At 39.9% G+C, this 25161-nt stretch overlaps 1 protein-coding gene across 3 annotated transcripts in view; it reads right to left on the bottom strand.

Annotated features, from left to right (window-relative positions):
- Positions 1-9315: 9315 nt before the first annotated feature.
- The window catches only part of LOC126974256 (pyruvate carboxylase, mitochondrial), a 76264-nt gene continuing 60418 nt past the window's right edge, over positions 9316-25161 (bottom strand). For all 3 annotated transcript variants that reach the window (XM_050821708.1, XM_050821706.1, XM_050821707.1), the window contains 8 exons: positions 24279-24493; positions 22320-22530; positions 20746-20952; positions 15904-16012; positions 13684-13809; positions 12961-13122; positions 11484-11559; positions 9316-11203 (listed from right to left, as the gene is read on the bottom strand). In XM_050821708.1, the coding sequence (XP_050677665.1) occupies positions 11031-11203; positions 11484-11559; positions 12961-13122; positions 13684-13809; positions 15904-16012; positions 20746-20952; positions 22320-22530; positions 24279-24493 (1279 nt within the window). In that variant the 3' untranslated portion in view covers positions 9316-11030. The remainder of the gene's footprint in view (positions 11204-11483; positions 11560-12960; positions 13123-13683; positions 13810-15903; positions 16013-20745; positions 20953-22319; positions 22531-24278; positions 24494-25161) is intronic.

Genomic DNA, 25161 nt, shown 5'->3' on the forward strand with positions numbered 1-25161 from the left:
GGTTGCCAATTATTTTCGATGTATTGTTGTAGGACGGCACCTACTGCATTGTCAGACGCATCGCAGAATATTGCGATAGGGGCATCATGTGATGGGTGAGCGAGTAAGGTAGCTTTAGATATGCTATTATTGCACTCTTCGAAAGCTTGCGATGCTTCGTTGGTCCATTCAATTATAGTTTTATAACGTTTCTTGACATGGTGTAGGTAAGCGGAGCTTGTATTGATGCAGCATTCGGTATGTGGTCACGATAGAAATTTAACATGCCTAGAAGTCGTCTTAAACCTTCTATGGTTTTCGGTTTTGAATATTCGGGAATGGCTTTAATCTTCTTTTCTGGTGGCTGTATACCGTTTTTTGATACGATGTATCCTAGACCTTTTACTTCCGTCTGGCCTAAGTTACACTTCGCGGGATTGATAGTGATACCGTTTTCTTCCAATCTTCTAAGAACTGTTCTTAGGTGATCCCGATGCTCAGTCTCGTTTGCTGAGGCTATGAGCAAATCGTCGGTGAATGGGAAAACGTAGTCTAATCCACGGAGCACTTCGTGAATAAATCGCTGAAAAGTTTGTCCCGCATTCTTCAGACCAGGAACACATGCGAGGAAATTCGAATAAACCCATTGGTGTGATGATAGCTGTTTTCTCTATGTCCTGTTCCCTGGTCTTCAATTGTTGGTAAGCGCGGTTGAGGTCGATTGTGGAGAATATTGTTTTGCCAGACAGATGATGGGTGAAGTCCTTGACTCTCGGCACTGGATAACGATCGGGTTTGGTTATGCTGTATATAATCACCGCATACCCGTATATCGCGATTCTTCTTAGGTACTATATGGAGTGGTGAAGACCATAGACTTTTACTCGGTCTGCAGAGTCCTTGTTGCATCATGTTTTCAAATTATTTCTTCACTATTTCATAACGATGAGGTGGAATGGGACGAGCACGGCAATGTAATGGAGGTCCTTGTGTTTCAATATAATGTTCTACGTTAATTTTAGGCGATAATTGCATAGTAATTAATCTCGTGGTACCGGAGAATTCGGCGAGTATCGCGTGGTACGGGGCCTGTATATCGGTACTTCGTACTGTGGGTAAGGTCGTTGACATTACTGGCGCGTTGATTTTAAGATTTGTGACGGCATCAATCAATCTTCGATTTTTAAATCTACGATGAGTTGATGGTGGTTGAGAAAATCGGCACCTAATATTGGTTTCGTGACGTCAGCTATAATAAACTTCCACTTGTATGGTCGACGGAGGTTGAGATTGAGTTCTAATGTTTTCTCACCATAAGTAGATATTGTTGTGTTGTTTGCAGCGTACAATTTAAATGGTAGAGGCGTTGTTTTCAGGCCTAGTTTTCTTGGTAGGACGGATATATTAGCACCGGTTTCTACTAAGAATGACATCTTTGTTTTCTTGTCTGTGACAAAAAGGCGGTATAATGTGTGAAGGACGCCGGGTTCCGCTGCAGCTAACGTTCGTTCTAGTTTCCCGATGGCTCTTTCTTGAAGTTGCAGGGCGTAGTACAACGTCGTGCTTCACTACCAAATCGGCGATGGTAATAGCAGTAAAGTGTTGGTGAGCTATTGAGTGTGCGGGAATGGTGTTGTGATGAGCTTCTGTTACGAGATGACGAGCGAAATCGGTGGCGATGATAGTGTTGAGGTGGCCTTGACTTGAGTTCGGCGACTTCTAGTGATAGTTTTCGTATCTCTTTAATAAGGAATTGTGTGTGATCTACCTGATTTGACGTCGATGATTCTGGACCTGATGCTGGTGACTGGCTGGAGACGGCTGCTACCTCCTGGATTTGCTCCATCATCGTGTCAGCAAGCAACGCTAGTTCCTCCAGCGTGGACTTCGCGCTGAATGACTCGCTGACGGCGAGCACGGAGCGGACGTGGGCTGGCAGCAGCTTACTCCACATCATGCGGAGGGTGGAGTCGGTAACCTTGTCCCTCGCAAGGTTACGCATGCGTCGCAGTAGCTGTGAAGGCTTCTGGTCTCCAAGCTCCATCTCGGCGAGTAGCTTCTGAAACTTGCGGCTGTCGGTTTCGTCATACACCGATATGAGACGTTCCTTGATTGCTGAATATTGTTTGTCTCTCGGTTGTTAAATAGGATCTCGGAGATTTGTTCGATGTCAGCCTTTTCTAATTGGACGAGCACCATCTGTGTCAGCTGGACTTGACTCCTCTTGAGGTCATCGGTGGCGGCTTCAAAGCTGTGATACCACAATCGCGGATTTTCCCGCCAAAATGGTGGTATGCGCATCGACAGTGAAATACTGGAGATTTCTGTCGCGGTGGGCGCTGGGAGTGGCAGAGCCTGGTTTGTGTCTTCCATTTCTTCGTCGGGTAGATATTCCTCGAGCTGAGATTCGATGAACAGAAATTCGTCGTTTCGGAGAGCTGGTGAAGCCGTTCTTCGATGTGTAGCCGGGCAGAGGTTCGGTGTTCTTCTGTTCAGGCTTCCTGGCTTCCTTCCGTCGGCGTTGTTGTTCGGGCTTCCTGGTTTCCTTCCGTTGGTGTTTTTGTTCGGGTTCCTTCCGTCGGTGTTCTTGTTCGGGGTCACCACTTTAGAGACTGAGCGTTTGGAGATTAAATAAAACAACTGCTTGAGTAGTATGAAGACTGTGAGGAATATGTGGAAGATATATTTTACTTCAGTTACACGATATATATACAAAATCCTTAAAACTAGGTAACCAATTACAATTGTTACTTAAAAAATATTTACAAGTTTAGAAATTTCATTTCATTTCAAATTCATTCAATAAGAATTGAGAATAATATTATATGTTCTATCTCGCCCTTAACTAATGCTATCGCAGTAAGCCGGCCAGGGAGCGCTTGTGTAAACTCGCGTAGATCCTCGATCATCCGATGGCAATGAGCATTGAGCACCCACTCTGTCGCTCATTGATTAAAATTGAATGAATAGTGATCGACGCCGCGACGCTTTAGTAGAGTACGCTTGGCCTTGCTGTGAGGTTGTGTAACGTGGAGCATATGACTGATCACGTGAGTATATCTGCGGTCTTCGAGAGAACGTGACAATGCTTGTACTTCGATGAGATGACTACTGGTGATCTGCATGATTTTATGACTTGATGTACAGCATTATGAAATGGTTCTTATAAGAGCTAATGTTATGGTATATAAAATAATATGTTCTTTTAAGAACGATTATTTCGGCATACGCTTATTACATTGAATATGCACGATTTATATTTCTACGATCTATAATGCTACGAAGGTATTACGTTACAAGTTAGATATTAGACATTTGTATTAATTGATATTATTGGTTGTAGGTATAGCTACAGAGTATTTGCGGGCAAGACGGGGTTGATTGAGGTTATATCAACGCCGTCTTACCCGCTGATTCTTAATTATTTTGGATTTAGATTTAAATTCATCTATTATGGTTGGAAATTATAAAAGGAAAACCGGTAGAAGAGGGTGGAGTGAAGAACAAATCAAATTAGCCATTCAAGAAGTTTTGGATGAAAAAAAGGGTTATAAATCGACCAGCAGGTCCCTCTAACAACACTCGAGCGTAAACGTAACCAAGCTAGAAAAACAGAGAATAGTATAGGAATTAAATGCCAAGGTTCCCTTGGGTCCAATTAGTACTGTGTTTTCCGAAGAAGAAGAATGAATAAGTAATAGATACTTATTTAAAGGAAATGGAAGGAAGATTATTTGGTTTGTCAACTTCCGAATTTCAGAAGATAGGTTATTGTTGCGAATTGCTAGCTAAATCAAATCATGGTCCAAAATAATCGCAGCAACGGGTAAAAAGTGGGAGCTTTGACATCGGCCGATCGAGGCATGATTATAACGTTTAAATTTGCTTCAATGCTGCAGGGACATACCTTCCTCCTATGTTTATATATCCCAGAAAACGTATGAAGCCCGAACTGCTGAATGGAGCTCATGGGCTGAATTCAAATTCTGGATGGCTCACTGCAGACATTTTCTTAAAATGGGTTCAGAAGTTTGTGATACTCACTAACACTTCTAAAACCAACCCAGTCATACTGATTTTAGATGGTCATTCCTCTCATAACCAGCACTTAACCGATGAAGCACGTAAATACGGTGTGACAATAATATACTTCCCACCACACACCACTCACAAACTACAGCCAGCAGACGTTGGTTTTATGCGGCATTTGAGTATCTTTTATGATCAGGCTCTAACGGCATGGTTAAGATCTAATCTAATTTAAATAAAAATCTAAAATTTATTCGGGCAGCACCAATGCCTACTGCAATTAATGCATTTAAAGCATGTGGGATGATCCGACTCAGGTGAGGTTATACTATAAGGTTATAATGAACAATAATTTTTACCAAAGATGACTTTATTACTGTAGAGGCCACCAAAATCGAATTGAACGCTGTAAAGGAATCCGAAGCTGGAGCCCTATTACCAAAATCGAAATACGAAGTTTTTCAGTTGACTGATCGTACATTTTCCTATTACGAAAGTGTTTGGGATCCGAAGATCGAAACGAAGTCCGCGATTAGATATTTTGTCTATCGTTTACCTTATTCCCAAATTCACTTGACATTTACTTTTTCGTTGTTTGACATTATTATTATCGTAACTACAACTTCACTTTTTATGGTTATGTCTATGGTTCCGAAACGAAATCCGTCCGCATTATTCGGATCCGAGAAACCTTGGTAATAGAAATTAATTCGAAGTTCAGGGTTCTTTCGTTTCGGACCGAAACTTCGCCTTTCAAATTTGGTAATAGACCTCCTGATGCAACTCCAACACCATCGATAGCAGTAATTTCACAAAACACTGACAGTTTCACCAACAGTAACATCGTCAGCTCCTTGTCCACAAACGGCCACCTCTTAATTTCCTGCCTCCTTAAATTCTTCAGCAAACACTACCTCAACCAACTGCTACAAACTCATAATTCAAATTCAAATATTTTTATTCAAAATAGGATTTAAAATCACTTATTGAACGTCAAAATCTACCACCCATTCAAAAGAGACTGCCTCAGACCTGAGAAGAATGGGCGTAAGAAACTCAGCGGGCTTTTTTTTTAATATAAAATATGGATTACAATGTAATATCGTACAATAAACATTTATAATTAAAGAGCCTGAGGGTGTTCGCTTTATTCCCAGTACGTGGTGTCATTAAGAAAATCGTTTATGCTATAATAACCTTTCCCACACAAACGTTTTTTAACAATTCTTTTAAATTTCGTAACACATTTGTTTTGTACATTTTCTGGGATCATATTGTAGAAGCATATATATCGCCCAACAAAAGACTTACTAACTCGACCCAACCGAGTAGTAGGCACAACAAGTTTATGTTTGTTCCTCGTGTTAACATTATGAATGTCACAGTTTCTAGAAAATTCCTCAATGTGCTTATGAACATACAAAACATTATCGAAAATGTATTGAGAAGCAACAGTCAAAATGTTTATTTCTTTAAATTTTTCTCGTAATGATTCTTTAGGACCTAGGTTATAAATCGCGCGAATAGCCCTCTTCTGCAGCACAAATATAGTAAAAATATCGGCCGCACTGCCCCATAACAATATACCATAGGACATAATACTATGAAAATAACTAAAGTATACTAATCTCGCCGTATCTATGACAGTTAGCCGTCTAATTTTCTTAACCGCATATGCTGCAGAACTAAGCCTATTCGCCAATCCTTCAATATGGGGGCCCCACTGCAATTTGGAATTAAGAGTAATGCCAAGAAATATAGCAGATTCCACTGGTTTTACCACCTCTCCATTTAATAAAATATTCGCATCTACATTTTTGACATTTGGCGCGGTGAATTTAATATATTTGGTTTTATGATTATTTAATAATAAGTTATTAGCGCTAAACCAGTACACGATGTCAGATAGAGCATTGTTTACTTCGTCATACAAAACTTGGCTTCGTTTCACTTTGAATATAAGTGAAGTGTCATCCGCAAACAATACCACCTTGTGTTTTTTTTCTACAAGGTTAGGTATATCATTTATATAAATTAGGCAGAGGAAGGGTCCAAGAATAGACCCTTGTGGTACCCCCATACCGAGAGGAGTCCCAGGAGATCTCTAGCAGTTTTTTTCATTTCTAAGGATCTGAAAGTTTTAATTATTTCTGCTGGGCTAACAACACTGAATTTGAAATTTTGTTTACATTCCTTAACATTTTCCAAAAGAAGTGACTCGGCAACACTGGTGGAGGAGACAAGGGTGCTTGAGATGGAAACTGGAATGTCAGAAAAAAAAAATCTTAAAAGCAGAAGCTACTTCCTGCTCAGAGTGGATTTTTGTATTGTTTATTATTAGATTATATTCAGACTTGCAGTCTTTCGCTCTTCCAGATTCCCAGTTAATAACTTTCCAAGTCATTTTTATTTTATTTGAAGCATTTTTAATTATATCTCTAATATGCATTGACTTAGCAATAGTACATACTTTCTTAAATAATTTTGAATATTTTTTCACATATACAAGGAAAATAATTACTATGACTAATTTAAATAATTTGGAACATATTCCAAAATTATTTAAATTAGTCAATAAGACATTCCATATCTAGTACAACAAGTAACAGTTACTGATTCTTCGGATAATGGAGCATTCCATCTTTATTTTTTCGAGCACGAAGTTCAGCTGATGGTAATTGATACGCTCTGCTCATCACAATGCAGTACCGCCCAGGTTTCTTAAGAAAGCCAAAAATTCTAAGCGGCTCTACAATTGCGCTCGTCACCTTGAGACATACGATGGTAAGCCTCATTTGCCCAGTAATTTTATTAGCTACGGCGCCCTTCAGACCGAAACACAATAATGCTTACACATTACAGCTTCAAGGCAGAAATAAGCGCCGTTGTTGTACCCATAATCTAGCCGGCATCATGTGCAAAGGAGCCTCCCACTGGTAGAATCTGGCTGGAAACAGATAATGTATTATCCTCTGAGGGCCGAAAAAACACCAAGACAAGTTCGAAGAATAGCAAAAGCAGCTATTATAACTGCTTCTCCATATAAAGCAGAATTAGAGGAAAGACAAATCAGTAAAAAACTGAAACCAAATGTATTTATCATTCATTTTCATTTATTGATTGCGAGTCTACAGAAGGATGGATCACTTGCTAAACTTGCCGTGAGTGGGAGCATTGTGGCTGTGCTGGGGTGGAAGATAACGATAATGAAGCAGTGCATATCTGCCCCATTTGTGAAGATGACGACGTTTAAATATTCCATACCCCATCTTACCCACCTATAGGGCAAGACGGGGTTCCCCCTAGGGTGATGGGGTATCATATCAACTTTAAAAAAATACCTTAATATGTCCATATCTGCCCCATTTGTGAAGATGACGACGTTTAAATATTCCATACCCCATCTTACCCACCTATAGGGCAAGACGGGGTTCCCCCTAGGGTGATGGGGTATCATATCAACTTTAAAAAAATACCTTAATATGTCCATATCTGCCCCATTTGTGAAGATGACGACGTTTAAATATTCCATACCCCATCTTACCCACCTATAGGGCAAGACGGGGTTCCCCCTAGGGTGATGGGGTATCATATCAACTTTAAAAAAATACCTTAATATGTCCATATCTGCCCCATTTGTGAAGATGACGACGTTTAAATATTCCATACCCCATCTTACCCACCTATAGGGCAAGACGGGGTTCCCCCTAGGGTGATGGGGTATCATATCAACTTTAAAAAAATACCTTAATATGTCCATATCTGCCCCATTTGTGAAGATGACGACGTTTAAATATTCCATACCCCATCTTACCCACCTATAGGGCAAGACGGGGTTCCCCCTAGGGTGATGGGGTATCATATCAACTTTAAAAAAATACCTTAATATGTCCATATCTGCCCCATTTGTGAAGATGACGACGTTTAAATATTCCATACCCCATCTTACCCACCTATAGGGCAAGACGGGGTTCCCCCTAGGGTGATGGGGTATCATATCAACTTTAAAAAAATACCTTAATATGTCCATATCTGCCCCATTTGTGAAGATGACGACGTTTAAATATTCCATACCCCATCTTACCCACCTATAGGGCAAGACGGGGTTCCCCCTAGGGTGATGGGGTATCATATCAACTTTAAAAAAATACCTTAATATGTCCATATCTGCCCCATTTGTGAAGATGACGACGTTTAAATATTCCATACCCCATCTTACCCACCTATAGGGCAAGACGGGGTTCCCCCTAGGGTGATGGGGTATCATATCAACTTTAAAAAAATACCTTAATATGTCCATATCTGCCCCATTTGTGAAGATGACGACGTTTAAATATTCCATACCCCATCTTACCCACCTATAGGGCAAGACGGGGTTCCCCCTAGGGTGATGGGGTATCATATCAACTTTAAAAAAATACCTTAGTATGTCCATATCTGCCCCATTTGTGAAGATGACGACGTTTAAATATTCCATACCCCATCTTACCCACCTATAGGGCAAGACGGGGTACCCGCTACGATATGATATTTCTATGGGAACAATTATATCATTTTTTGTTTTAACTGATTACAATTAAAAAAAGAAAGACTATTTTCTTAATAAAAGTACCTACATTGTGCATTTAAACACATGAGTTTTATTCATGAAATACCTTAAGGTCCCCGTCTTACCCCACCATCCCCTACACATGTAATTACTAATATTATGACGTCATCGTCGTCATGGGATGCCAAACGATATCATGATACGACGTCTTGGAATAAGTGACAAAATAATACGTTCAATTTTAAAACCAGACTTTCAGTTTTAAATGTTGTAATTACTTTTTAAGTCTCATGATACGGTGCGCCTCGAAGCTCAATTATTGTTCTGCAGAGCTGTTTGATTCCTGCCGCCGAATTCCACCTTCGCCCGACACGCCACAAATTAGGATATCATCCCCTTCATTTGGGTGGCGTTCTCCCACAGTGCGGTTTTCATGGAACTTTTTTCCACTTATTTGGAAAAGCTGTGAAATGAGCTGACTTGTGCGGTGTTTCCGGGACGATACAACTTTCAAAAAAGCGCGTACACCTTCCTTGAAGGCCGGCAACGCTTCTGTGATTCCTCTGATATTGCAAGACAATGTGAGCAGCGATGACCACTAACATCAGATACGCTCAATTGTGCGCCTTTTCTATATAAAAAAAAACTATTAACGTCGGAGTGTTCGCGATTTTTATATGTCCAAGTTTCATTTCAATTGGGCTAAGGATTTTCGATTTATTTTTATCAAACAACTACATAAAAAAAGAAAACAAATATTAATTTTCTAGAAATTTATTTGATAAATATTAACAAAATTAACAGTGAGCACCACATAAAGTCGTTACGACATTTAAAAAAATATAAATAAACAATCAAAAAAAAAAAGTGATTATCATATTTTCTAAGTCTTTTAAAATCAAATTTGATTAACTCTTACCGATAACATTCGATATTATTTCGGAGTTAAAATTAAATTAAAAACTACAATTAGTACTGTGATGATTTTAAATCACAAAAGCATTATAACTTAAAGTACAAGATTTAAGTTCCTATAAATTTATACATGTTTTATAAATTGGACATAATATAAGTCATTGCCGATACATAAACCCTAAAAACTTATCACATTTCTATACTTCATTATCCTGATTAAAATATATAAAAAAATAACATAAAACTCCAGCTTATAACAATAATTTTACACCTATAACTTATAATAAAGCCTAAATGTTCAACATAAAAAATTCCACTGAATTGAATTGAAATTATCTTTAGACGTACGAGTATACATAAAATGATATAAAAAAATTAAGTTAGGTACAAATTAATCATTGTGATAATAAAAAAAATAGTTGATTTTTAAATGAAATAGTAAATAACATTATGCAGTTGTGTGAAATATTTATTGTTTTGTAAAATATGTTAGTTTAATAAACATTACTTTAAATTATATAAATCATTACTCATATGGTCTTTTTCAAACATAACCCCCAAGCGCTACTAGTGGGTATAATACAACAAACAAATATTTAAATTCGTTTGAACTGAAAACAACTAGATTTTATAATAACGAATATAATATTATCCTTTTTTAATAATTTAATTTATAAACGGTAACAATATTATTTTATTAAAAATATTTAAGTTATTTTTAAACTCTGATATGTATTTTAACTTTTCATTACGTACGATATGTACGTTTTAAGAAGTTTGAGCGTTACAATTACAATATTAATCAAAAAATTATGACATTTCGAGTAGGTACTAACTTAAATAAATTATTTTATCGTATTTTCGTATCGCGAGACGCCTATTCCATCAGAGTTCACCACACACTCAATAGCGAACACATCAAAATGTTTGAAATTTGTTTCCATATACATAATTCCGACAGGGGGCGCTTTTAATTATTCATTCAAACAATTAACATTTGTAACTGGCACCGTTTAGGTTAAGCGTATGCTGAGACGCAGGTGATGAAGCACAGCACAGTACAGATTTAGCAGGGCAGGGCAGGAGAGGCAGACATAGGCCACGAGCATATGCTGCGACGCAGCAAAACACGTTTGAGATATCTAGAACTTATAAACTCTTTTAATGTCTTTTTTGAATAGTCTGGATGATTGGCAAAACAAATAAGATTCACAACGCACTTATTCAATTAAATAATCTGAAGACTTAGCTGATAAAAATATGCGTACAAAATTGAATTAACGGTTAAAACATACGTACAAAGTTGAATTAACGGTAAAACATGCGTACAAAGTTGAATTAACGTAAAAACATGCGTACAAATTTGAATTAACGGTAAAAAACATACACGAATTGTACAGAAATCTGTGCCGGCGTTTCAACGAGACGGAGAGCAGGACAGACGCATGTCTAGGGATTGCTTTTTTGTACCGCTAAGTACGTACATAAAATATTACAAAATCTGCGTGTACCCGCGTCATCTGCGTCTCAGCATATGCTTAGCCTAAAGGAGAACACCCTACTCTATGTTACAGATGAGGTCGTCTCCCTCCAATTTCTGGCCGTTGGTGATGGCCACAGACTGCACAACCCCGGCCATTGGCGCCTGAACTATCATTTCCATTTTCATGGCCGACAGTACAGCTATTGGTTGGCCCTTTTCTACTTTGTCACCTTCCTTTACCTTGATTGCTGTAAAAAGTAGAAGTATTGCTTTTATAAACTGGTCATCATTTTTGGTTCTATCTTTTTGATATTTCAATAAGAGTTAAACTATAAATTAAAAACAAGTTTAATAAAACTAAATTTACTGATAATGCATAATGATAATAGATTGGAAATGGAGCGACCGTCCTCAGGCTATTAAATGATAAATTTTATTGTACGATTCTCGCACTCCCTCGTCTTTCTGACCTTCTAATCACCCACTCAACCATTAATTTTCCATATCAATTATGATGATGTTACTTACTTAGCACTGTGCCAGGCATGGGCGCTCCAACCTGATTCTTGTTGCCTTTCACGGCTTTCGGGTGAATTTTCATTTCCTGATAACAACAGATTGATATTACTTTTCAAACAATAATAAAAATTTACAGTACTAACCCTCCGCGGCAAATACTTGTGAATACTTGACAATTCTAAAAAAGACCCAAGGTACCAAGTGTGAAGAAAATGTTATTTTTTTTATGAAAATACGGGACGAGACGAGCAGGACGTTCATACGCCTTGCCGATTACATTACAGTGCCGCTCAGCATTCTTGATAAACCCCAAAAATTCTGAGCGGCACTACAACTGCGCTCATCACCTTGAGACATAAGATGTTAAGTCTCATTTGCCCAGTAATGCTTGCAGAAACACAGCAATGCTTGCACATTACTGATTCACGACAGAATAGGCGCCGTTGTGGTACCTATAATCTAGCCGGCATCCTCTGCAAAGGAGCTTCCCACTGGTTATTACTAAAGACTAATTTATTTCTCGATGTCCGAAATAACACATTAATAAGTACCTTATCACTTATATTAGGCACATGGTAAATATCGTGTAATTTACTCTCAGTGCGGTATGTCCACTAGGTCGTGAACACCTCCTCTTATTAGTGGTATGTGACTGGAGGTGTGTTGACTCGCATGGTGCCATTCTCGATCCATCGCGCGGACGGCGATTGTCTGGCCAGCCTCCCACTACAGCGATGGAGAGGTCGTGTAGGGACGGATAAGGTTTTTACACCAAGGGTTCAATGTGCCTGCCTTCCCTTTCAATACAAACTATTTAAGTTTTCTTTAGTGTTAATCTGGCACGAGACTTCAGTCTTTTCTTCAGATTTTGGCGAGACAACACGTCCTGAGGATGCCTCGTGTAGAGGCGAAACACGTGTCGAATTGTTTTAAAGACAAATATTGGCGGAATTAACACTAAAGAAAACTTAAATAGTTTGTATAGTTATGGATTTCCGCAAAGTAACGCCTTATTCAATAAATTTTCCCTTTCAATGGCATAATCACACGAAATCACTGCAACAGTCCAACGCGACGAATTGACAAGCATGACTGCAGGAAGACAACTTAAGTCTAAGATGTTTTGGTAAATAGGTAAACATCCCTTGAAATTGGGATTATGATTAAGGTGTATGCACACTGGAAACTGAAACCACACAAGAGTGAATAAGGCTGGCAGAGAATCGCGCGGACGGCGATTCTCTGGCCAGCCTCCCACTAGAGCAATGGAGAGGTCGTGTAGGGACGGATAAGGCTTCGGTAAGAGAAGAATGGGTATATATTATGGCGCGGACAATAAGTAATACATCAATCGAATTGTCTTAATATTTCGAGTTTGAAAGATTGATCACCAGAGCACCAGAAACAAACAAAAAATTATACATAGACTGATTAAAGTATTACTCTTTTTTGCAGTCGGGTAAATGCTGAAGTAATATGAGTGTACCTTGCTTGCGTTCTCGTCCCTGATGAACACGGAGCGAAGTTGACCGTTGAGCTCGAAGAACACTTCTCTCTCTCCCGCGGCCGTCATCTCATCCGACACGGCGACCGTCTTGATGTCCAGGGTCTTACCGCGCTGGATTTTAACTTCGATCGACTCTCCGACCTTGAATTAATTACGTCACAAATAAAATTTGAAAACATAATTTTAAGAACGATGCGAAACTCGAACTTACGACCATGCGAGTGCTCTTCCAACTAAGCTAACCGTTCGAGTGAAGTATCGTTGATAAAATTTTGTATGCTTCGTTCAACTCTCAGGTTGTGGCTTCATCTACAGGATTTACTTTACAGTTGATAACCTGCTCAACCTCAATATTTGAATATTAGGAAATTGACTTGAGATGTCGCTCTTGCTAATCTAAACAATTTGTTATGTTTTTAAAGTGATAACGAACTTTTCGGATTCTTGAAAGATCCAAAAATTCTGAGCGGCAATACAACTGCGCTCGTCACCTTGAGACATAAGATGTTAAGTCTCATTTGCCCAGTAATTTCACTAGCTACGGCGCCCTTCAGACCGAAATATAGTAATGTTTACACATTACTGCTTCACGGCAGAAATAGGCGCCTTTGTGGAACCCATAATCTAGCCTGCGTCCTGTGCAAAGGAGCCTCCCAAAATATGATGATATTATAATGTTCTGTATTTTGTACCGGTACTCACATTGGGCCCGACGAGGAAGGTCTTCGTGTCCAGATGTTTGACAGGTCCGTACTTGTCCCGCATACGGAAGTAGTCGTTCGCTACTTGCGGGTACATCGCCGCTGACATCACGTCCAAATCGTTTACCTGTTGATCAAAGTTTACGGAAAGATTCAAAAATAATTGTTGAAACTGATCACATAAAGTTAAATGTAAAACTGTTAGCTATATCAGATGTATTGAGTAAAGTAAAGTAAAGTATGTATTTATTCATGAGAACACAAAACATATTATATACTGTTGATAATGACAGGTGGACAGGGTGACGACGTCTATAAAAATCGACGTTCCTAACATCGACACATTTCCGCTGCAACCGTTGACTACTTAGGTCGTTACTCTGCCCAATTTATGTTCGCATATTAGGCATTGTGTCATTTGAAATTTATTCTTAGAAGCTTAACAAATTGATGGATTTAATCTAAAAGTTAATTATTAAGATATTAGCTTGTTTGTGAATTTTTAGTAGGTGGTATTAAAATTAGTTAATTGTTATAAAAAAAACCCTTTTAATAAGATTAAGAATACATAGTAAAATTAACAAATTAAAAATAGGATATCATGAAAAGGACACCCACTCAGCATTTTTGGAATTGAAATAAGGATCACCTTAATTCCAACACTGATTTTCAGTAGGTACCTACCAAGTCGACCTGTTGACAGCAGCCATAGACAACACGGTTCCTTTTGTTTTAAAAGTCTTAAAAGTGACCGTCTAAAAATAGTAGAAAAAGAGAAGAAACTAAAAAGATTGAATCGTAATGGGAGTTTTAAAAGTTTTTTTTTTATTATATTAAATTGGATATAAGTATTCTGTTTTTTTTTAAATATTATTATTGAAGCTAATTATTTTGTGATTATTATTTTTTTATGCCTCTGAACACTTTTGTTTCTCTGATAGAAAAGATTTTAGTTTGTTTTTAAAAGAGAACAATCTTTTTTGATCTTTAATAGGAGGCGGCAAATCATTCCAGAATTTGGAGGCGCTGTATTTAAAGCTACCCCTAAAAGCTGCGGTACCGTGTAGAGGCACTTCGAGGTGTATTAAATATGCATTCTGACTACATCACACAAATCCATCTGCATAAACAAGCGTCTGTTTTATAAGAGTGCCAGATGAATCTCTGCCAGAGTTTACACTGGCAGTGACGAACGCATCAGTATATACAGGAACTTGCCAAAATCTTGCCAGTATCAGCTCGATCCATTTGACCGCGTGCAGCAGCTCCAATTGTCGGGGACCCAGTGCTCTGTAAATGGCTAGATCACTTGGCGTTGCGTAGAGACGCCGCTTCATTGTGTGTCTTCTACCGCATTTATCACGGGGAGTGTTCCGAAAAGCCGTTTAACCTGATTCCTGTCGCCGAATTCCACCTTCGCACGACACGCCACAAGTTAGGATACCATCCCCACCATCTGGATGTGTTGCGGTCCTCCACAGTGCGGTTTTCAAGGAGCTTTCTTCCACGTACTACAAAGCTGTGGAATAAGCTTCCTTGTGCGGTTTTTCCGCGATGATACGGCACGGGTACCTTCAAAAAAACAGCGCGTACAGCTTCCTTAAAGGCCGGCAACGCTCCTGTGATTCCTCTTGTGTTGCAAGAGAATGTGGGTGCGGTGATCACGCAACACCAGGTGACCCGTACGCTCGTTTGTCCTCCTATTCCATAAAAAAAAACTGGTCCAAATCGCCGGAATAGGTTGGATGAGGGCAGCGCAGGTCCGATCGCCGTGGAGATCTTTGGAGAAGGCCTTTGATGATGATGATTATTCAACAAAATAAATTTGCTGGCAGACAGTAACGTTTTATTGAATAAATCCGCCTTGTTCTGTTGCAGACTTTGGAAGTACTCGCTTTTGTAATCGCATCATAACTTGTATCCATAGTAACCGTAGTCATATAGTCTTACTCTGAAAGTCTACACGTTGAACCAGTTTGGAAATTGTGGAGGCCTCAACCGACTCCACAATGTGGCTCTGTACAAGGCAGTAACTTTCACATCGGGCAGTTGTAGAAATTTTGTAGTGGATATAAAAATAATAAATTAATTAAATTAGATTGACAGGTTTTAACATAAAACTGGTCATAGTAAGATCTATTTCTGGTCATATAACAGAGATCAAATTTTCAGATTTTTATACAAAAGCCCGTTTTTTATTGGAAAGATACATTTAACTTACATCAGGATGAGATTCTTTAATTTCGGCCTTAAGCTTGTCGAAGTCTAGCGGCGGCAGCTCCTGACCTGGTCGACCCTCGATCCTCGGCATGTCTTTCAGGATTTGTGATCTGATAGAAACATTAAGGGATACATATATTTAACTCTGTATACCAAACTCTGTAGTACCCATCGGTGGCAGATCACAGCCCCGGTTCGGTGCGTCAGTTAAAGCAGCATCTGACTGCAAAAAACAGGCGTATCGAGCTTGGGTTGCGGCGCTGGGCACAAAGGATCCAAACTGCACAGTTCTTAAGAGGAAATACAACCGTGCCTCCAGATTTTTTAAGCGGCAAATCGCCCGTGCAAAGTCAAAACACGTCGTCAAAATCGGCGAGCAGCTTTCCAGTTACCCGACCGGAACACGCAAGTTCTGGTCGTTGTCGAAAGCTGCTCTTGGTAACTTCAGCCAGCCGTCCATGCCGCCGTTGCACATGAGGAATGACACCCTGGCCCATACGGCAAAAGAGAAAGCCGATCTCTTGTGCACTCTTTTCGCCTCCAACTCGACTCTTGACGACAACGGAAAAACACCGCCGACCATCCCGCGGTGTCAAAGCTCTATGCCTGAAGTACAGTTCAGACAGAAAACAGTTAGGCGAGCTCTGTTTTCGTTGGACGTCAGGAAGTCGAGCGGACCGGATGGCATTTCTCCAATCGTGCTTAGAACGTGTGCCCCTGAGTTGACGCCGGTGCTAACGCGTTTGTTCCGGCACTCTTATTCTAAAGGCGTAGTCCCTGACTCATGGAAGTCAGCCCTTGTCCATCCGATCCAAAAAAAAGGAGACAGTTCGGATCCGGCAAACTACAGGCCTATTGCTATTACCTCCCTGCTCTCCAAAATCATGGAGAGCATAATTAGCCGTCAGTTCTTGGTATATCTAGAGGGTCACCAGTTGATCAACGACCGACAATACGGGTTTCGCCATGGTCGGTCGGCAGGTGATCTTCTGGTATACCTAACACATAGATGGGCAGCGGCTATTGAAAGCAAGGGGGAAGGCCTGGCAGTTAGCCTGGATATAGCGAAGGCCTTTGATCGTGTATGGCACAAGGCGCTCCTCTCCAAACTTCCATCATTTGGGCTTCCCGAGAGCTTGTGCAAGTGGACCTCCAGCTTCCTCACTGGGCGCAGCATACAGGTCGTTGTCGACGGATATTGCTCGAACCCGAAGCCCTTTAATGCTGGAGTGCCCCAAGGCTGTGTGTTGTCTCCCACGCTGTTTCTTCTGCATATCAATGATATGTTGGACACCTTCAACATTCATTGCTATGCAGACGATAGCACTGGTGATGCCGTATACACTGGCCATGCAGGTCTCTCTCGGGAAATCGTCGACTTGTGTCTTCTATCGAGTCCTCTCTTGAGAAGGTCGCGGAATGGGGAAAATTGAACCTTGTCCAATTTAACCCCCAGAAGACTCAAGTTTGCGCGTTTACCACTAAAAACACCCCATTTGTCGTATCACCGCTCTTCGACAACACTTCCCTCAAAGCCTCGCCAAGTATCGGAATACTGGGTCTCGAAATCTCGAGCGATTGCCAATTTCGTGGTCATCTGGAAGGCAAAGCCAAATTGGCTTCAAAGAAACTGGGCGTCATTAATAGAGCACGGCAATACTTCAAGCCGGCCCACATACTAGCGCTCTACAAAGCGCAGGTCCGGCCACACATGGAGTATTGCTGTCATCTCTGGTCTTGCGCACCCCAGTATCACTCGATCCATTTGACCGCGTGTAACGCAGAGCAGCTCGAATTGTCGGGGACACAGTGCTCTGTGAACGGCTGGATCACTTGGCGTTGCGTAGAGACGTCGCTTCATTGTGTGTCTTCTACCGCATTTATCACGGGGAGTGTTCCGAAGAGCTGTTTAACCTGATTCCTGCCGCCGAATTCCACCTTCGCACGACACGCCACAAGTTAGGATATCATCCTCACCACCTGGATGTGTGGCGGTCCTCCACAGTGCGGTTTTCAAGGAGCTTTCTTCCACGTACTACAAAGCTGTGGAATGAGCTTCCTTGTGCGGTGTTTCCGGGACGATACGACATGGGTACCTTCAAAAAAAGCGCGTACACCTTCCTTAAAGGCCGGCAATGCTCCTGTGATTCCTCTGGTGTTGCAAGAGATTGTGGGCGGCGGTGATCACTTAACAACAGGTGACCCGTACGCTCGTTTGTCCTCCTATTCCATAAAAAAAAAACTACTGTTACGCCGACCTTGAAGTGTTAAAAGAAGTAAAATTTCTTACCGTAAGCCTTACTTTCTTTTCTTGCTGTTCGAAAACAATATTTATGAGAAACGTATTTGTTTCGTCATATAAGATGGAATGGAATCTGCTCACATCTGTGACGATATTATCAGAGACATAAGTTTTTTTTATGACAAAAAAGGACGAGACGAGCAGGACGTTCAGCTGAATGTTATTGATACGCCCTGTCCATCACAATGCACCGCTCAGGACTCTTGAAGACCTAAAGGAAGTGGGTGGCATCCAAGATAGGCTTGTAACTACATATATAGTTATAGGTGAGATGTGCTTGAGTCGTGAGGAGGTGATAGGCGAGAGCGGGTCGCGGCGGACTCCAAAAATTACAATAATCGTAACTAGAATTAGATTGTATAAAAATAAGCAATTATTTTTATACTTTTTAGCGCACATTATATCTATTGTTTTGGAATAGTGTTTTTGAAGGCGGTTGTTTAAAATTTTTTATCTTATGATTTTTAGTGAATTTGAAGTATACTAACTAACAATTTGTCTAAATATGTGTAAATATACAAATTTTTTCAATGCAGCAAAGAACGTAAGTACTTTGCAATTTGATTAGAGACAGTGTTCCGTTACTTTGTCATTGATTCCGTAATCAGAACCTAACCAAACTCTCACCAAACTATCTTTGAAGTATATCCTTTCCAATAAAAGATTCATCGAAATCGGTTGGCGCGATATTGAGTTATTCGTAAATTTATCATCCACTTTGCTATACGTATGTATAGCAAATTTTAAGACTTTTATGTTTTTCTCATGGATTCCACTGTCAGATCTGGACCAAACTACTAATGGGACCACTCGGGTAGCACTAGCTCTAAAATAAAAAAAGAATTTTCAAAATCGGTTCACCCAGCCGAAAGTTTTCAGGTAACAAACATAAAAAAAAATACCGACGAATTGAGAACCTTCTCCTTTATTGAAGTCGGTTATTAATTGTAATGTCTCATTTGCTTATAATTACGGGCAACCAATCCACCCATACCGGAGCTTGCAACAACACATCAACGGCAGAAAATTTGTTTATTTCAGACTGTTTTCCCATATGAGTTAGTATTTCTTAGAAACTATGTTAGTATATATTTCACATTGAATAATTTAGTTCAATTAAATATAATAAAATTTAATTTAATTTTGATTTATTAAATTTTATTAAAGTTAGTTAAGTTGTGGGCATGGTTGATTATTATTATCGACTATATTTATCGTCTTTTTTTATGGAAAAGGAGGACAAACTAGCGTACGGGTCGCCTGATAAATGATCACCGCCATCCACATTCTCTTATTCTTGACTTAGGCGAATTGACATACCATAAAAAACAACACTCCCAATCACCTATAAAAACTCGTCAATAAAAGGCCGAGCTGCGTGGTATAAAAATTAAGTATAGATAAATATTTTAACTTCTACAGATAACATTAAAACATTCATTCAAATTGACACCTTATTGATGTGACAGTAATATTCAGAGTATTGTATAAAACTTTGCCTAAAAGACACGTAGGCAGAGTTTTACTTCAGACAATTTTTGAGCGTGTTTGTGAGTCTTGTGGTTTATTGTACGTCAATGCTTAGACATTATTCTGCGGAAATCCTATTACCCAAATTTCGAGCGTTAATTAAAAGGCATAAAAGGCCTTATTTTCTCAAAATTGATTCCTTTAGAATTCTTTTTGACACGAGATGTTGACTCGCCGAATGCTAGAACGAGACATCGAAACAATGAGTTAACATCTCTTTCGAGCTCATCACTCAAAATATGCACTCTTTTTGGAGGTACCTATGTCGTATCGCCTTGAAAACACCACGTAAGAAAGATCACATCAACGTTTGGTTTGGTTGGTGGAATTCGTAGGCAGGAATCCTGTTGTACAGATCTTCGGAACACTCGCCGAGTGGGAGGCTCCTTTACCCGGCCGGCCTTATGCCGGCTAGATTACCACAACGGCGCCTATTTCTGCCGTGAAGCAGTAATTTGTAAATATTACTGTGTTTCGGTCTGAAGGGCGCCGTACCTAGCGAAATTACTGGGCAAATGAGACTTAACATCTTATGTCTCAAAGTGACGAGCGCAATTGTGGTGCCGCTCAGAATTCTTGGGCCTTTCAAGAATCCTGTGCAGCACTGCATTGTTATGGGCAGGGCGTATCAATTACCATCAGCTGAACGTCCGGCTCATATCGTCCCTTATTGTCATAAAAAAACCACCATGTAAGAAAGTTCATTTCAATGTTTTGTAGTACGCGGAGGAAAAATTCTTGAAAACAGCACTTTGTAAGAATGTGGTGTTGATATGCGATGGTGGAATTTGTTCGATCTTCGGAACACTCGCCGAGATAAAATCGGTAGAAGAGACACAATGAAGCGACGTCCCAAACCACCGCCACACGATCGAGCCGTTCATTGAGTACCAGATCACCGATGGTTCGAGCGGCTGTGTGTTAAAAGTAAATGGTGCATATTTTATGATTTGATTGACATACCTACACTTAACTTAATATCATTAAAAGTAGTTTGTTAGCCGTATTTACCTTAATGGTTCCGGGAATCCTCCGTACGGAATTCCAATGGCACCCTGGAAGTATTCCACCACAGATTTGGGGAAGGACAGCTCCTCAGCCTTAGCCCTGATATCATCTGCCGTCAGCTTGTTCTGCACCATGAACTGCGCGAGGTCACCTACCACCTTCGAGGAGGGTGTCACTTTAATGATATCCCCGAGGAGCAAGTTCGCCTCTCTATAAAGAAGAAATAATTATATTTTCAATGCAAGACCAGTATATGAGATGAAAGAAGAAGAAAATAGAACTCCTATTCTTTTTGCAAAGTATTTTGTTGTGCTTTAAAAATAAGGGATTTTTGAAATATTATTTATTAAGTCGACTGACCCCAGAAGTTTGGCAAAAGTGAAAATGTAAAATATTTTTTATTTAACAAAATAGTTTCATGTAGTACACATAATATATGTACGCCGTATTTTGCTGACTTATACTTTTAAACTTATGCCTGTTAATCAAACTATATACAAGCAAATTACCAAAAACATGTCCCCGAGTAATGACTCAGAATTATTTTACTTTCTTTTTACTTTATATTTATTTTCAAAAGTCCTAGAAAATTATTCTTCAGGTCCAAAATTGACACAAAATTTATGCAATTTGCTATTAATAACACTTTGAAAAAAGTGGGTGTAAATGCGCAGGAATGGATTATTTCCATGTATACAGCTTATAGAAATTTAGCATTAGTTTCATACTTAGGGAGCTCCCATGTCAAATGTCTGAATGGAAATCAATCGCTTTCTATCAGGTGAACTGTTTGCCCCCTTATTAAGAGTACAAGTAATGGAATGACGTTGAACGACATCACCTACCCATAAGTGTGGTGGCAGTATTTATTCAGATTTTGTTAATCATACCACAGACTAGGAATGGAGCGAACGCCTTCAGGCTATTATTAATCAATTATATTCTCCGATACTACATATTATATTGTAGCTAAATTAAGAAATGAAAGCTCGTTAAGTTTCTTGTGCCAGTTCTAAAAAAGATATTTTTTTGTAATTTTGTCACGACTTTCGGTTACGCGCCATGTTGTTTTCTTTATCAAAATTCAGTATAGTGACGCAAAGAACAATATATAAGTTTGAAAGTGATAAAATAAAAAAAGACTTATTACCGACATGAATACAATCATGTCGGTAATAATAAAATATCTTTAATTTGATACGGAATAAAAAAATCTTAAGCCTTATCTATCCAATTTCTGTGAAGTTGTAAATAGTAGAAAAATGATTTGTCATAAAGAAGTTTGTTATGTTTTTAAAGTAACCCTCACTTCTGGGATTAATACACAAATAAAATTCTTTGAGCCATAACCTGAGAGTTGATCAAATCATGCAAGATTTTATGAAGATACGTCACTCGAACGGTTAGCTCAGTTGGAAGAGCAGTCATAAAATTTTATTTGTATAAAGAAGTTTCACTTCTTACCCGAGTACTCTGGTACACACACATATTTTTATGAATAAAAATATTTGAATTTGAAACTACGGTACACATACAGTTAGTTCTGTTGATAATGTGTATAGGAAGTAGGAACATACCTATAAGCCTTCTTGACTTGCTCGAACTGTGTGCCCAGCCCCAACGAGAACGCTTGGAACTGCAAGTTAGTGTATTGGCCGCCCGGGATCTCGTTGAGGTACACGTCTGCGTTACCGGACTTCATAGTGGCCGCGCATTCAAACGGCCCGTACAGCGTTCGTGTCTGTTCCCAGTACGCGGAATACTCCGACACAGTTTGCAGAGATATACCTGTGCAATGACACTACATTAGCTACACAAATAAAACAGAAAACAAAATTTTATGAACGATGCGGGACTCGAACCCGCGGCCTCTCGCGTTCTGTGCGAGCGCACATCGAACTGTGCTTTGTTCAACTCTCAGGTTGTGGGATCATCTACAGGATCTACTTTACAGTTGATAACCTGCTCAACTCCAATATTTGCATATTAAGAAATTGACTTGAGAGTTAGCCACAACCTGATAATTGAACAAGACACTCAAGATTTTATAAACGATATGTCAGTGGAACGCGAAATGTCGCGGGTTCGAGTGCGGCATCGTTCATCAAATTTTGTTTTCAGTTTCATTTGTGTAATTAATCCCAGAAGTAAGTGTTAAGGATATAACAATTGACTAGCTATGGATTTATTTCAATTGTGTGATCAATGATTATTTCATTGATCACACAAAGAGAAATAAGGTTGGTCGAATAAATAATAATAATTAGCACATACGATGCTATATTAACCTATGCGATGAACACGCTTTTTTGTTTCGAATAGCTCAGGAGGATTGTACGGAAAAAAATATTTTTAAAACTATTGTATTTCGTTTTCTTTAATATAATGTGGGCCATATGGTTGGATGGAGATATTATAATCCTTTAATTATACACAGAGCGCTTTTTTATGAAAATAAGGGATAAGAGCAGGACGTTCAGCTGGTGGCAATTGATACGCCTTGTCCATTACAACGCAGTGCCTCTCAGGATTATTAAAAATCCCAAACTGAGCGGCGCTACAATTATTGCGCTCGTCATCTTGACACATAAGATGTTAAGTCTTATTTGCCCAATAATTTCATTAGCTTCGGCGCCCTTCAGACCGAAACATTCTAATGTTTACACATTACTACTTTACGGCAGAAATAGGCGCCGCTTGCCTTGATTTCGCTCAGGGTAGATCCTCTGAATTTGATAATATCTTCATACCTTCGCTATATCCAGGTTAACTGCCAGGCCATCTCCCTTGCTTTCGATTGCCGCCGCCTATCTATGTGTTAGGTATACCAGAAAATAGCCTGCCGACCGTCCATGGCGAAAGCCGTACTGTCGGTCGTTGATCAACTGTGACCTTCTGGGTAACCAAGAGCTGGCGGCTAATTATGCTCTCCATGATTTTGGAGAGCAGGGAGGTAATAGCGATAGGCCTATAGTTTGCCGGATCCGAACTGTCTCCTTTTTTTTGGATCGGATGGACAAGGGCTTCCATGAGTCAGGGACTACGTCTTTTGAATAAGACGTAGTTTTGTGCCGGAATAAACGCGTTAGCACCGGCGTCAACTCAGGGGCACACGTTCTAAGCACGATTGGAGAAATGCCATCCGACCCGCTCGACTTCCTGACGTTCAACGTTTTCAGTCTGAACTGTACTTCAGGCATGGAGCTCTGACACTGCGGGATGGTCGGCGGTGTATTTCCGTTGTCGTCAAGAGTCGAGTTGGAGGCTAAAAGAGCGCACAGAAGAACGGCTTTCTCTTTTACCTAATGGGCCAGGGTGTCATTTCTCATGTGCAACGGCGGTAGGGACGGCTGGTTGAAGTTATCAAGAGCACCTGCTCTGGTCGACAACGACCAGAACTTACGCGTTCCAATCGGGTAACTGGAAAGCTGCTCGCAGATTTTCTAGTTTTTTACTTTATTCATTACAAACAATTAATATAAATCTTTCCTCTTTATATTTTATAATTATTAATTAGTATTAATAACATCTGTTACCAGTATCGAGCGGCGTGGACTGCAGTGACGCGACGATAGCGCCCATACTGGGTTGTGACGTCAGACCGGACATGGAGTCAACCGCCACGTCGACGACGTCGGCGCCGGCCTCGGCACAAGCCAACATGGAGGCCACGCCCGCGCCGGACGTGTCGTGTGTGTGAACGTGGATTGGTATGTCGGGGTGACGGTCGCGGATAGCAGTTATGAGTAACCTGTTGTAGGAAATAGTAGTTGTTGGGTACACTGTTAATAGTGGCCTTACAATAGAATACAAAATGGAACTGATATTTGATTAAAAGAAACATATTGGTTATGTACGGTGTGGCGCTGTCTGATCTGATGAAAAAGTGTGTGTATACTTATGTATGCACGCAAGAAGTTATACTTCTTTGGCCTAACGAAGCAAAAATCATTAATATGATTTATTTCTCGTGCTATTCTACTTTTTTTTTGTTTTTTTTCTTGAAAATATCTTTAGCCGAGTTGGGCACTTTTTGGGACAAGCTCATGACTGGCGCACGCGATAAATATACTCCCCCCTTATAGGACGGCAACTTATCTCTTGACCCTAGTTGTTGCGGATGTCCATGGGCGGTTACCTCACCACTCCCCATCACTTCAGCCTCTTGCCCGTTTGCCCCCTTTTATATAAAATACAAATAACTTGAAAGTAGGGTGTATTTTCCAAAGGTGGTTACGTTTATGCATTATTGAGCCGCTATCGCAAAGATGCGGTGGCGTTTCATGGACCTCAAGGCAAAATCCACCAGTTATTTCGTTTTAATTATACGTCCTTGTTTAAGCTTATAAGTCCTTGTTTAAGCTACAGTGCCTAGTCAGCATTATAATATGCACGGGTTTTTACTGCTCAGTGATAGGG

The sequence above is a fragment of the Leptidea sinapis genome, chromosome 32, assembly GCF_905404315.1.
Source record: "Leptidea sinapis chromosome 32, ilLepSina1.1, whole genome shotgun sequence".
Lineage (NCBI taxonomy): Eukaryota > Metazoa > Arthropoda > Insecta > Lepidoptera > Pieridae > Leptidea > Leptidea sinapis.